A 15,010-nucleotide genomic window follows, 5' to 3' on the forward strand; every position below is an offset into this window, starting at 1 on the left:
AAAATTTTCTTTTCCCCCAAAAACAACAAATAATTTAATTTCTCTACAAAAGTAATGATATGAAGAAAATGCGCCAACCATGAAAATGGATGTTCATACAAACTAAAACATCCACTTTTACAAATAATTATTTGTACAAATATTATAAATAAATATTTTAATACAAATTTTACTACAAAAACTTGGCGCCGCTAAACCTAAAGAAAAAGAAAGAGAGCTGGCAAATTATTCGGTTTAGCGGCGCCAAGTTTTTGTAGTAAAATTTGTATTAAAATATTTATTTATAATATTTGTACAAATAATTATTTGTAAAAGTGGATGTTTTAGTTTGTATGAACATCCATTTTCATGGTTGGCGCATTTTCTTCATATCATTACTTTTGTAGAGAAATTAAATTATTTGTTGTTTTGGGGGAAATTTACACTACATAATTAGTGAAGCTTTCCATCCATAATTCAAATATTTTTTAAAACATTATTTTAAACAACTTTTTAAATGTGAAATAATTATTACAGAAACATAAAATAAGTGTTACATAAATATTATTTTAAACAATTTATTAAAATTTTAAATTAAAATTAAAAAATATTAATTATATTAAATATTACATTAATATATGTCCTAGAATATTATTTTAAATAATTATTGTAACATAAATATTAAATCAATATTAAATAAACATTTTAAAAATATTAAAAAAAAATTTTTTTAAAGGTTTAAATAAATATTACATAAATATTAAATAAATGTTATATAAATATTATTTTAAACGTTTCATTAAAATGTTAAATTAATATTGAATAAATATTAATTAAATATTATATAAATATTTGTCCTAAATCATTATTTTAAAAAATTAATTATTGGAAAATAAATATTAAATTAATATTTTTTAAATATTATTTCAAATATTCTTTTAAATTTAAAATAAATTTTCAATAAACATTAAATAAATGTTACGTAAATAATTTTCTTAAACTATTATTTTTAATAAAAAATTAATAATTTTTAAATATTAAATAAACGTTAAATAAATATTTTATAAATATTTTTTAATCATTATTTTAAAAAAATAATTCATATAAAATAAATGTTTAATAAATATTAAATAAATATTATTTGTACAATGAACACTAATAATGTAAAAATAATCAAAATTAAATATTAAAAAAACATTTATAAAATATTGCTGATTAGGAACTACTATCATTTTTATAAAATATTTTACTTTCTCATTAAATATTTCTGATATGTAAACAAATTTTGAAGAAATTAAATTATTATATAGAAATTTAAATAATTTGTTGTCAGGATAATATTTAAGATATTTTTTAGTGAACTTCGTTGTTAGATTTAAATATTTTTCGCAAACCTATAAAGAATGGAAAAAATTGTTTTACACAATTTAATAAATAATATTTTACTACGTACGTTTTATCACTAGTATATCGTAATTCGACTCTCCCATGTAATCCCACCAGAACTTGAGGTACAGTAAATACTAATCGAACTGTATGTTCATCCAGTGCTTCCAATATTTGTATTGTGACATCATTAGAGGACGATGTTGCTGGAAATCCAGTTATACCTCCAGGTAGAGGAAAACCTGGAGGTATAACTTTATGGTCCAAACCTATAAAATATATTAAAAAGTATGTTATTTGTCTATATATACATAGCGATTCAGAACGATCTCGGTGTCCTTGCAAAGATATATTCCTGAATTAATTCTGAGACGATTTTTCCTTTACAAAAATATTGTCCAAAACTTACTTTTTGAATTATAAAATAAAATAGTTACCGAATCACGGTAGACATACAGAAGATAGGCAGGACCGGCGTAACTCACTATCTAATACGGGTGATTATAAATTCGATGTCTTCGTACTGCTTGACGAATGAGTAACTTTACCGGGAATAAATAACACTTTACATGTAACAAATTCATAAGTCATAAGTTTTTTCTTTCTTGTCACACAATACGTAATGAATTTATCAATTGATATTTTATCATTATCTACTTATTTACTTAGACTAATATTATTTTGGATTTAAGAAATTTATATTTCTTTTTATATAAATAAAGATTGATACATATTTAAATTTCGCTTAAAGCTAAAATAAAATTGGCGCAATCGAATGTCAGCATACGTATGCTTCGAAGCGTTATACGATTAATTAATACTCTGGATTATCACTGGTTTGCACTATCAGATTGATACCATGATTTATTGATTATAATTATCGACAGATTTACACTTAATACTCTTCAAAAAACATAACCTTGACTCGTTTTGTTGAGTCTCCGCGTCGAGTTACGTGTGTAAAAGCGTTTTTCTTCTTCAAATAATTTTCGATTGCTGAATAATTAACCAGTAGTAATTAATAATAACAAACAAATAGATTTGTTCCTGTGTGAGTGTGTGTAAATCTGTACAAGTATTCATACGTTATACATTTTGTATAGACTTCATTGTGTTCTCTCAGAAGTTACAAAGCGCTTTTGACACAAAGTGTTCCCGAACCGTTACATCCATATCATAATTCAATCTCCGACTCGACCTGACCATTAGCGACCACATTACATCCTAGATTTTCCCTTCCCCTTCTCGCACGCCGTCATCCCCCGCTCTTCCCTCCTCCTGTAGCCCCTCTTCCATTGCCCCTTTATCTCCCAGCCCTCCTCTCCGTCCACTCCCCTTTCACGGTCCACTGCACCGCTGTCACCTCCCATCCATCTTATCGAACGTCTCCTTTCATCCTTCTCCTCATCCATCCTGTCTCCTTCCCTCTCAGCTTCTCTCCTTGTCTCCATTCCGGTCTCGCTGCTGCTCGTCTTCTATCCGTTTCTCGTCCTCTATTCCCTTTTCCTCACCTCCTTGCGCCTACCCCCTTTTTCACCACTTTTCCCTCTTCTTTCTTCCTCGCTCTTCTCCCTTCTCGGATCATCAGCCATCATTCCCGCTACATCCTCTCGCCACCTTCTCGACTTTCTTAAAATCCTTTCTCCTTAAAATCCTTCGGACCCTCCGTCTCTCTCTCTCTCTCTCTCTCTCTTTGCTTTTTCATCTTCTTGATTATCATTGACCTTGCAGCCGCCAGCTGTATCCGGCGCTGCGACGATCCGCAATCTCGCGGTCACCATCGCGAGGATGGATAAGGACCGGCAGACCACCCGAAAGGCCGAGACAATCAAGGATTTATCCGGCGGAGACGAGTCACCGAGGCCGACGCCGAAACCGAGACCGGAAAGCGATCCGAGGCCGACCGGTGAGTCACCGACGCCGAGCGAGACAACACCACCGAGGCCGATGCAGCCGACGGACTCCGACACCTTCAAGATTACGGTGTACGAGCCGCCGACGATAGCCGACAACGGAGACGACGACGAGAAAATGCCCGAAGCATCACAGCAAGTCGCCAGCTTCGAGGAGATTCAGTATTAAAGACTTTAAGTGCGCGAAGTATGTAAAGCGACCGGCACGACCGCAATCCGCGCGAATAAAAAATATTAAAGCCAAAAACGCAGCGTAAATATCGCGAGCGAAACTAGTTTAGAGTGTGCAAGTATGAATGCGTGTGTGAAAGCCGCGAAAAACACTTAGTATATATGAAATGTATATTATGCCATAATTATAAGAAATAGAATAAAGGAAACTAAATTTATGTTTTTTAACCGACGCAAAGTAGCGAAAATGTATATTATTAAGTATTAAGCTCAGTTAGATTTCTTTTGCGTACACAAGCGCGTATACATATGCAATAATAAAGATTAACCAACGTTTATGTTCTATAATATATATAATTACTGTCAATTAATTTATAATCCCCGATCGCTGACCCGTAAACAGATAGATAAACCGAGGGACCACCCGACGAACCGTCACCCGATGCCGACAAGCCGACGCGAAATGCCTACCTGACCGGCAACCCGGCGAGCATTAATTTGGCAAATAGAGTTACGATCCCCAGTAACACGAACGGATAGCGTAATGAATCACGAGCGGCGATACCTGAGACGAGAGAATCAACGCATCATTATGCGTACGCCGAACGGAATTACATTTTATTTGAGAATACAATGGGGAAATACCTTTTTTTCTGTTCTTATTTCATTAACTATAAGTGAATTCATACGGGTTACGCGATTGTCATATACGAAGTATACGAGACGACGATTGACGAGTCCGGGCAGTAATCAACGCGAGAATACGCGCGTATATTTAATTTCATTTTTTGATATATTTAAAATAAGTTTTTACCGACAAATAAGTCGCGATACAAATAATTCCGGTTATCTTAACGTAGAGTTTGATTATTAATTTGATTAAGCCACAGGCGAGACATATGAATGCGCATTTGCGTTAAGTCACTGAAATTAGCATAATAAAATTTAATTAGTTACTGTCGATGAAACGACAAATAGTACAGAGCGGAATTATTTGACTGAACAGGATATACGCCTGCTCGGGGTCGAGGGTCGCGTATGCGCATGTGGGTCCACCCCCAATGTCCCCCAATTAACGGAAAGGAACGAATGATACCACAAGCGCCAATCGGAAGGTGTCGGGTGGGGAGTGCATGTAGGCATCGCAACGGATCGCGACGATCCGGAAAAAAAGTCTGTGAGAGGCATCCATCATGAGCGGACGTGGATGTGAGACCGTGTACCGCGCAAAGTGGAATCGGCCATTCCAAGTTAACGTGAGTGTAATTATCGAGCACTCAATCGTCAAGAATCGTGATAACTACTCGACAACACTCGAGCACATGCATTTTCCGCGTATACAAGAACCGCGAGCGCGATAAAATTCGCGAAAGCAAGGGCACACCGCGGCAAGGGCGTGGCCCATTGTTTCGTGAACACCATACGCAATAAATTCGCGCCTGCCGATCGTGCGACGCCAGTGTATTTAGTTAAAATAAAGCAGAGCATAGTGAAATCATACAAGGGTCGTGATTATTTCAATAACGCCAACCCGGGCGAGTCCATTATTCCAAGGGAGTCTGATTGCGTCATCCTGCCACGAGCATCGACGAGGACCTTCCCCAAGGGCGAACGTAGCTGCGGCATTTCCAACGTGCGAGCCAGGACGACGGGCAAATCAGAAATCTAAGCGGAATCTCGAGAAATCGACATACGGCCAGAATACGCATTAGAGCGAGGTCACATCCCTGGCGGTGGGGACAATCACCGGCCTGGCGACCGTTTTCACAAAAATAGTAAGTTATCTCTAAGTATTCCGGGATTTTAGTAACATTCACGTCAAGTTCGGTCACAACCTCTCCTGCACTTCTTCTGTAGTCGCTGTACAACTCTCCTCTCCTTCCCCTCCGCTCTCTCTCTCTCCTCTTCTCTGCTCCTCCATCTTGACCTTCTCCTTCCTTTCATTCTCTCCTGCCTCCTCCTCTGTCGTTCCCCGCGCTCCCTCTGTCCTCTTCTCTTCCATCGGTCTTTTCTCTTGCCTCCCCCTACCACCTCTTCTCCTCCTTTCCGACTCCCATCTTCTCCACATCTCCACCTTCTCCTCCACACTTCTTCTTGTTAGCCTCTGTTCTATAACTATCTCCTCCCTCCTCCGTATCTCCCTTTTCAACATGTTGGTTTTTAATATATATTTATATATGAATAACGTGTTTTAAAAGTTCGTGATTTAATTTATTTAAAGGACATTAGCGATCTGAAATAGTAGACAATTATTCGAAGATAGACGACAATAGTTAACATTATCTTGAATACAATCATAGATCGACATAGATCGATACAAATTATACACTCAGTTAACTTATCACTTATAGCCTCAGTATCAAGATAATTAATTCTACATTCCTCCACTTTGAAATTGAGGCTAAAAATAACATCTTAGTACATTAGCTTTGTAAACCCATACTAAGATTACAGTAATTATTCTTATTACCCGTTACTCCTTTAGTCAGAGGATCTGCTACCATGTTCGCACTACTAACATAATCAAGATCAATTAATTTACTTGAAATTAATTCTTTTGCAAATTTATACTTCGTATCAATATGTTTTGAACGCGCATGAAAATTATTTAATTTTAATAACTTGATAGCACTCTGATTATCGGAGTAAAGTTTTATCGACCCTTCTACGAATGAATTATCAACATCTTTTAATAATCTCTTTAACCAAATTAACTCTTGACCGGGGGATGACGACGAGGATCTCGTGGCTGCAGTCTCGGGTCCCTCGGCTTCTCCGGGGCAAACTCGATCCTTAATAGTCGCCACGGGACGTCAGCTTTCTTCGTCGGCGACTTCTCGAGTCCCAGAGGCCTCGCTGGTTGTTTGGTGTCTGGCCGCACCGGATTGGTCCGTGGACCGCGGTGGCCGAGTTGGCGGCAGCGGGGCAGGTTGTCGGTTTCGTCTCCCGAAGGAGTTTCTTGCGGTACCAGAGCTCACCCGTGCCGAAATTCAGAAACGCCGGGGCCCGTAGGTACTCTTTACCAAAAAGTACTAGCTTAGTATAGGCCCTTACGAGCTCACTATACTGGTGAAAGCTAAGCTTAATCCCTCGTGGGTGGTCTCCTTATGTAAACCAGATGTTGTATTTCTCCTTCCGAGTTTGAAGCGCCGCACTTTCGCCTAGTGGCGGCTGCGCGCACTACTCGCGGTCGCCGGGCTACTGACTCGGCCGCGGACGCCGCGTGCACGCGCGCGCGCGTCGCGCTGTGGCGTGCCGCTACAATTTCCTTCTTTAGTTTACTATCCTTTGTAAAAAGTAGAAGATCATCTACATATACTAAAAAAAACTATGTTTCCATCACTTTCTCTTCTTATGTATAAACTTTGATCATCTGAGCATTTAAATTTCAATTTTTTAAGTACTTTATCTAGTTTCTTATTCCAAGCATTAGCTCCTTGTTTCAGTCCGTATAAAGCCCTTTTAAGCTTACAAACTTTTTATTCTTCATCTTTCTTTACAAATCCTTCTGGCTGTTCCATATTAATCTCTTCTTCCAAATCTCCATTCAGAAAAGCCGTTATAACATCCAAATGGTCAATATCAAAATCATATTTTGCTGTTATTGCAAAAAGACACCTAAGTGTACTATATTTTACGACAGCACAGAAAACTTCGTTAAAATCTATTCCTGGAATTTGTTCATATCCTTTGACAACTAGTCTTGCTTTATATCGTAGATTATTTGCTGGATTTTCTTTAATTCTGAAAACCCATCGTGACTTTAAACTCTTCTTTCTACTTGTTCGTTTACACAATTCCCAGGTTCGATTTTCAATTAAAGAATTATATTCTTCTTTCATTGCATTATTCCACTTCTTCCAGTCTCTATCGTCTAAAACTTCTTTTACATTTCTTGGTTCTGTCTTGGATTCAACTGTTGAAATGTTAAATGTTATATAATCTAACCATCTTTTTGGTTTTGCCGTTTGTTCACTTCGTCGTAGTCTTGCATTTCCTTTTATTTCATCCTCAACCGACTCTTCTAATTTGTCTTTATTAAGATCTTCATTATTATTTTTTCTTTCTTTTTGATTTTCTCCTTCCTCTTGCTCTAAATCCTCTTCAGAATTTTCTCCTCCTTGCTCTTGATCCTCTTCAGGATTTTCATCAGTCTCCACTGAATCTTCTGCCTCCATTGGAACATCATCTTCTTCATTTTTTATGTCCTCAGAATCATAATCTATTTCCAATATTTCTTGACTTTGTTTTCTTTTAGAAGTTGTAGTTTCACGTTTATCTTTATAAAATATTACATCTCTGCTTTAAATATTTTCTTAGTTGTTATATCATATAATTTATATCCTTTTGTATGTTTCAAATATCCTAGGAACAAACAAAGTTTCGATTTGCTATCCCACTTTCGTAATTCCTTTGGTATATATGCTTCTGCTTTGCAGCCAAAAGTTCTCGAATGTCCTAAACTTGGCTTTTCTCCCGTCCAAAGTTCATGTGGAGTTCTTTGTTGTAAACCTTTCGAAGATGAACGGTTGATCAAATAAACCGCCGTTGAACACGCTTCTGCCCAAAATTCCTTGGGTAATTTTGCATCAAAAAGCAAACAACGTGCCTTTTCAACTACAGTCCGATTGCATCTTTCTGCCAGACTATATTGTTGCGGCGTATATAGAATTGTCAATTGATGTTGAATTGTTTCCTTTTGAAGAAAACTTTTAAATTCTTCATTGACAAATTCACGTCTATTATTCGATTTCAACGCTAAAATTCGTTCACCTGTTTTCTTTTCAACATATATTTTGTATATTTTAAAAACTTCTAATGCCTTATTTTTATTTTTCAAAAAATAAATACTTAACTTTCTGATGTAATCATTTATGAATAAGATAAAATATCTTGCTCCTCCCAAGGATTGTGTCTCCATTGGTCCGCAGATATCTGTGTAAACGATTTGCAAAGGTTTCGACGCTCTTTTCTTCTTTCGAAATTCTTTTGAGAAAGATCCTCTTGTCTGCTTTCCTCTTACACATATTTTGCACGGTTCTTCATCTGGATCCTCAAAACTTAATCCATGTGCATATTTATCACGAAGTAATTTTATGCTGTACCTGTTTAAATGCCCCAATTTTCTGTGCCATTTATTTGCACTCAATAGTTTACAATTATATGCTACTTCTTTTGTTTCGCATAATTCATAAATATTATTCTTTATTTCCGCTAGAACAATAATTTTATCGTCTTTATCCACTATTTCACATCTCTTTCTATAAAAGTTTACTGTAAAATCTTTTTTTGTTATTTATTCTGTATTTTAGGCATCGATAATAAATTAACACTTAAATCAGGTACATAAAGCACATTTTCTACTATTACTTACTAGTACTTGCACCCTTTTCTTCACCTCTTCTCCTTCATTTCCTTCATCCACCATTCTTTCTGCTTTCACTCGGATTTCACTCCGACTAAATTTTTCTTCCTATCTCCTTATCCACTTAATCCTCCTGCTTCCGTCCAATTCCTCCTCTTCCTTTTATCACCCACTTTCCACTCGCTTCTACTTCGACCTTCCTCCGAACCTCCACCACCTGATCTCCTCTTTCCACTCCGAAGCACACACCAACGCAATTACCTTTTCCTGCGCCATTTTTATATCCTATACGTTTTGTAAAAAATTACTGTAATTATGTAATCTGTAATTACTGTAATCGAACTTTTTTCTTAATAAAAACAAGCTGCCACATGATTATTCGGTAGTGATTAATAGTATGACCCGTAGATTTACAAATCGCTTGATTAAGTGAGTGAGTAAATTCGATGCGTATTGTGTGAGGAGAAAGAAAAAACTTATGACTTATCAGTATGGGTTTGTTACATGTGAAATATTATTTATTCTCGGTAAAATTATTCATCCGTCGAGCAATATAAAGACATCAAATTTGTAATCACCCGTATTAGAAAGTGAGTTACGCCGGTCCTGCCTATCTTCTGTATGTCTACCGTGATTCGGTAACTATTTTATTTTATAATTCAAAAAGTAAGCTTTGGACAATATTTTTGTAAAGGAAAAATCATCTCAGAATTAACTCAGGAATATGTCTTTGCAAGGACATCTGAGTTGTTCTGTATCTCTCTGTATAATGAGTAAAAATCAATTTTTATCTTTATTAAAGTCAGATATTTATAAAAATATATAGTGATTTTTTTCTGGATAATAATATGCGCCAACATGGATTAGTCTCTTTTCGTTAACAGTAGTTGACTAGAGCTTTCAAAATTCTATTTCGTACTTTTTCTCTGTTTTATGCTTAATACGAAGCAGACCGCAATTACTATATAAATTCAATTTTTCATAAAAGTCGGTGATGATACTTCTAAATACTCAAGATATGACATTTTATAAGTGAGAAGAATTGAATATACTTGCATTCAATTAATTGAAATTTTTTGTTTCTTGTACTTTAATATAAATTTTGCATAAATGCCTTTTATAAAACATTACTCTTTCTTTACATTATTTGATTTATTTTTACAAGAATTATTTCCTTTAATCCCAGATAACAAAACATTCCTCAGCAAAATCACAAACCTATGAATACTGGGAACATGTATTTGTGTTGAATTATTTGAATTGAAATAACATGCAGGTAATAATGTATCGCTAGCAATTTAACGGCAAGATAATAGCATCAAAGTTACTTTACGTTATCAGCAATATAACAGCAATAGCACGAATTTTGATAATAAAGATTTCAAAATTGTCGACAAGTTGTTATCCAAAGTTGTCAATCGTTATGGTATCAAATTGTTATTAAAAGTGAACTCACAAAGTAAGTTAATTCTTCATCGATTTTAATTTTTTTTTTTTTTGCATGGTGCATCAGTGTTGACAGTAGTCAAGCTCCATAAAAGTTCATTGAACGCACTTTGCAAATAATTTTTTAAAGTAGAATTTGAAATAATTAGTGATGTAAGTTATAAGGCAGAAAATAGTATGCGTTATCAATTAGTAAGACAAAGTCATTGAACGCAAAAGTAGTAATAGTAGGATTTCAGGATCGAGACTCGCGTTATCAATTTTTATAAATTTTATTTTTAATTATTTTATCTAATATATTATTTTTACTAGATATATAAATATTTACTACATGCAAATATTTACTACATGTACACATTTCTATACATTTTTAAATAACATTTTAGACTTTTTTAAATAATATAATAGAGTTCACACATTTCTGCGCAATCCCATGTTGCGTGAAAGAGTAACATCTGTTTAAAAAATATTATTAAGCATTCAACGATAATTTTTTACGGAGTTTGACAATTATCGATGTGAAAGTAGATCAGAATTGATAAGTTAATTACAGTTTTCCTTTATCAGTTGCTGCAACTTTGATAGTATATATCATGATACAAATATAATACTAATACATACATATTATGATACAAACAATATAACAGCAACAATACATATACATTGTTATCAGGAATATGTCTTAGCTTAAATTTCACCTTATCATATGTCTCCATAGAATTATAAATCTAAAACAACATTTATCTTCATAATTTGTTTTTTGTTTTCATATGTATTTTTGTAATTGTTTCAAGACGATTTTAAAATTTGTAACAAATATGCGTTTTAAATATATTATTTGTAATGTACATGTTCCTTATAATGACATAGAATTTTTTGTAAGAATATATCTGGCGTATATGATGATATTTCTTATTGAAAAATAAAATAATTTTTTCTGAAAGCATTAAAATATAAATAATTTTTGAACTAATGCTAATTAAAAGAATATATAAAAAATGCATTAAAAAAATGAGTAAAGACATAATTAAACAATAAAACTTGATTTTTTTACTATTTATAAGTGGATTTTAATAGAAGCTTAAATTTTAAAAGCAATATTTTATTTTTTAACAAGCAATATTAGTTCATTTACTGTGACTGCTAATGAAAATTCTGTACATTATTTTTTCTATAATCAGGAACGAACCTGACTGACTGGGTGTTTGTGCTGCAAGCGGGTAGTTCAAGTGCGTACGTCTTGAATGTGATATGTGATCGTCTGTATGAAGTGGTACAGTTAGCAACGGACCATTTGATATATTTTTTGGAATACCTGGTTGTTCGGAATAATGTCGGAAAGGATTAGGATCATGCTGATTGATGTGCGCTAATATTTCCTTAATTTGATGTGGAGTATTTGGAATATCGGATGTGTGAATGTGATAAGTAGTCTTTCCATTTTCATCTTTTTGCGCAAAGATATGAGGTTTCGTTGTTTTCTTTGAATTGATAAGTGTCGTACCGAAATAAATGGGTTGCATTCGATTATTGGACGGCTGTTCCTGATTAAAGATCTGTTTATGAAAATCATAAAGATCCGGGTGATCTTTAAGAGAAGTATGATTGAATTGAATTAGGCCAGGATGTTGCGTGTTGATCAGGTGATATAATTGCTCTGGCAAAGTCTCATGATCGGGATTTTTTTTATTTTGTTTCGACTGATCTGACAATATCGAGGATGATTTATAATTTTCTGCATTGGTAAAGGGATCAGTTGGTATGATTTTGTTCTTTGGAATTGTAGGAACAATGTTTGGATCAGTTAAATCGGATTTGAGGGGAATTATATCTTGATAAGGAAGCTTAACCGTTAAGTTATTGTATTGACTTTTTAAATTGACCGGAAATATATTTTCTTTGTCACTACGAGTGAAAGAGAATCCTAGGTCTGACGGTTGAAAGTGTAATGGAATGAACTGATTGATTGGACGATTTTTTTCCGAAGGTGCCATTTTTTTTGAGGTCCCCGATAATGTATATTGATTTTCGTTGATGGGATATGAAGGCATTGAAGCGATCTTATCGGGAAATCTATCTGGTGCTAATGGACCAGGAAAATCAATTATTTCCTTGTGAGGTTTTAATAGTTCAACAGGTTTTTTTGAATCCGATTTTGATTTTGATTTTTCCTTTAAATTTGATATCGGTTTTTCGAAATAAATAGGTAAATGGAAGATGTCTTCTACATTATGAGTGGATAGGAAATCGGGACTGTAAGGTCCGTTGTACTGCACTATAGGATATCCTAGATCCATAGGATAATGAGAAAGTCCGTGAGTAATAGAATCTGTTTGGGTTTTATCAATTTTCGGGTCTTCCGAGAGAGGAGAAGTACCATGCTCCGGTTCCTGGCTGGGCTTGAACATTTCCGACTTGTTATTCAATCTTTTGATATTGTCAAGTGTTTGCCGATCAAACATATTTGTAGCTAAAGGACCGGAATACGCGGTCGTCACGTTCACTCCTGCAATAAGTAAAGTCCATTGTCACAGAGATTGTCAGTGATCAGTCACGAGTTGTCCAAAGTCCATGCATATTTATAGTAAATTTAACTTAAACATGTCCAACCGCAACTTTTATAAAGCAGACATTTACAGCATTTATTTAAATATTGCTTATATAGTTATTGATTATCATCAATGTGAAGTATTGTATGTACAAACACAAAAGAAAATAGTAAAATTGACAAATGTAATTTTAGGAATATACCATAAAAAGATTTATATATCACAACATAATGTGTGCAACAAAAACAATAATTGTGCAATAATATACATTCAGTGATATCACAATGTGTGACAGTACATTCAGTATAATTTATTGTACTTAAGGTAATTCCGGTATTTACTTTGCGCAAAAATTTATACCGCAAATGTCAGAAGAACATAAAACCAGTAAAGATAATTTCTTGCAATTATTTTATTATATGCCTTTATGTTATATTATTGTATTATATTATAATATTGTATTAAAATTTTGGTTCTTTATTATTAATATTAACGAAACTGCCGTGAGTTAATCGATTTTTCAGTGTTACGTGATGATATATTACGACTTATGTAAAATAATTACTGTAAAGAGTATAAAAAGGTTTAATAGTTATTTTGTACGTAAGTGTAAAGGAATAATAAAGAAAAAAGTATACTAAAATACAAGTCCTCTTGTATTCTTGTTTATCTTGATGTATTGTATATCTCATCCATTTAAACACTCTTAGTGTATGGAATTTATGCTATTATATAGAGATTTTGTAGTCGGAAAACAACTTGTGCGCTTGCGTAAACGCTTGCTATCTAATTTATTGTTATCTACGCTGCTATTGCCTCAATAAAATAGTACGTGATCCACTTTAATGCTACGTACATCGGCATAATGAAATCTACGTGAACATTCAAGTAAACATCCGCTAAAAAACGGTACTAGAATCTATGTGGACGTGATCATAGATTCGTAGAAATCATGTAAAAAAATTACGAATTTTAGAAACATCCTTGTAATATATACGTACTCTTTAAATTTCTTGGAGGAAAATGTCACTCCGAGAGAATAGAATTTCACTCTAAGCAATAGTGAAAATACGGCCACTCGAAATGGAGTGACATTGGGAGCGTTCAGAATGGCCACGTTCAAATTGACTACAGCCATTCTTATAAGAATGAATTTTTTGCTCGATAAGTGATCTCTTCATTCGACTGGAGTGAAGGTTTCACTTTTTTTGTAGCAAATCGTTTACTCAATTAAAATGAGTAAATTATAAAATATTATGTAGCGCTTCTCTTCCATATCAGGAAGCTAATTATTGCTTGTCTTAATGGTGTTGCGGATGTTCTTTATGTAGCGCGTCGGCTGCACCTTACTCCCGATAGAGTTACGCCGCCTGTCGACGGCGCCGTGCACTAACTGACGGACGAGCGCGCAGCGTTCCTCGAAATGTAAATTCCATGTAAATTCCTTGTAAATATTTCTTAACAAATATATCCACAGAAAATTTAATAGATATTTTGAGGATAAAAGTATTCGATGCAGTGATGAAGAAAGAACATTGCATCCACATTGATGATTTATGGAAAAACCTACATCCACGTAATCCATATAAATTACGTAGATTCTACGTGGATGCCATGTAACTGTTATTGGGGTGGTTATGTAACTGTTATTGGGTCCTGCATCTAACAGTATACTGTTTTATTTTCATATTATTCTTAACTCTCGCTTGACAGAGTGGAGTCTTCAGAGGACTCCAACGATAAATTCCTGTAAATTGGACGGTTTTTATGCAATTAACATCGAGATTTGCATACTAGAATTTTAAGGATCGCTGATTTCAAATCTGATCGAAAATGCAAAATTTAAAATGGCGGCCCTAAAATATCCGTATATAAACCTAGAATCAAAATGTACAAATTTTACACAAAAATATTTTTCTAAGGGTTTCTGAGATCGTTAATTAACAATTTTCTATAGTTTTATTAATTGTACAAATATAATTTTCTCTGTCATTGTATTTTCTAATTGTACTGTCTAAAAAAATCGTGGCATTACGGTCTGCGGCGACATAAGGTGGATAACGTCTGAACGCCATGCAACATGTCAGACACAGAAGCGCGCGGGAACCGAGCACTTGAATTATGAGATTTTCGGCAAGTTAGTAAGAAAAATGGAGATGAGCGCCACTGCCGCGAGTGGGCCGCGACTCTTCTAAGTAAGA

At 34.4% G+C, this 15,010-nt stretch overlaps 1 protein-coding gene across 1 annotated transcript in view; it reads right to left on the reverse strand.

Moving 5' to 3' along the window:
- The window catches only part of LOC105834699 (putative epidermal cell surface receptor), a 215,931-nt gene that overhangs the window by 68,575 nt on the left and 132,346 nt on the right, over positions 1–15,010 (reverse strand). Inside the window, exons 8-9 of the mRNA XM_036286688.1 lie at positions 11,450–12,766; positions 1,433–1,634 (exon numbers count right to left, since the gene is read on the reverse strand). Coding sequence (XP_036142581.1) covers positions 1,433–1,634; positions 11,450–12,766 — 1,519 coding nt within the window. The remainder of the gene's footprint in view (positions 1–1,432; positions 1,635–11,449; positions 12,767–15,010) is intronic.

This window comes from Monomorium pharaonis, chromosome 5 (genome assembly GCF_013373865.1).
Source record: "Monomorium pharaonis isolate MP-MQ-018 chromosome 5, ASM1337386v2, whole genome shotgun sequence".
NCBI classification, from domain to species: domain Eukaryota; kingdom Metazoa; phylum Arthropoda; class Insecta; order Hymenoptera; family Formicidae; genus Monomorium; species Monomorium pharaonis.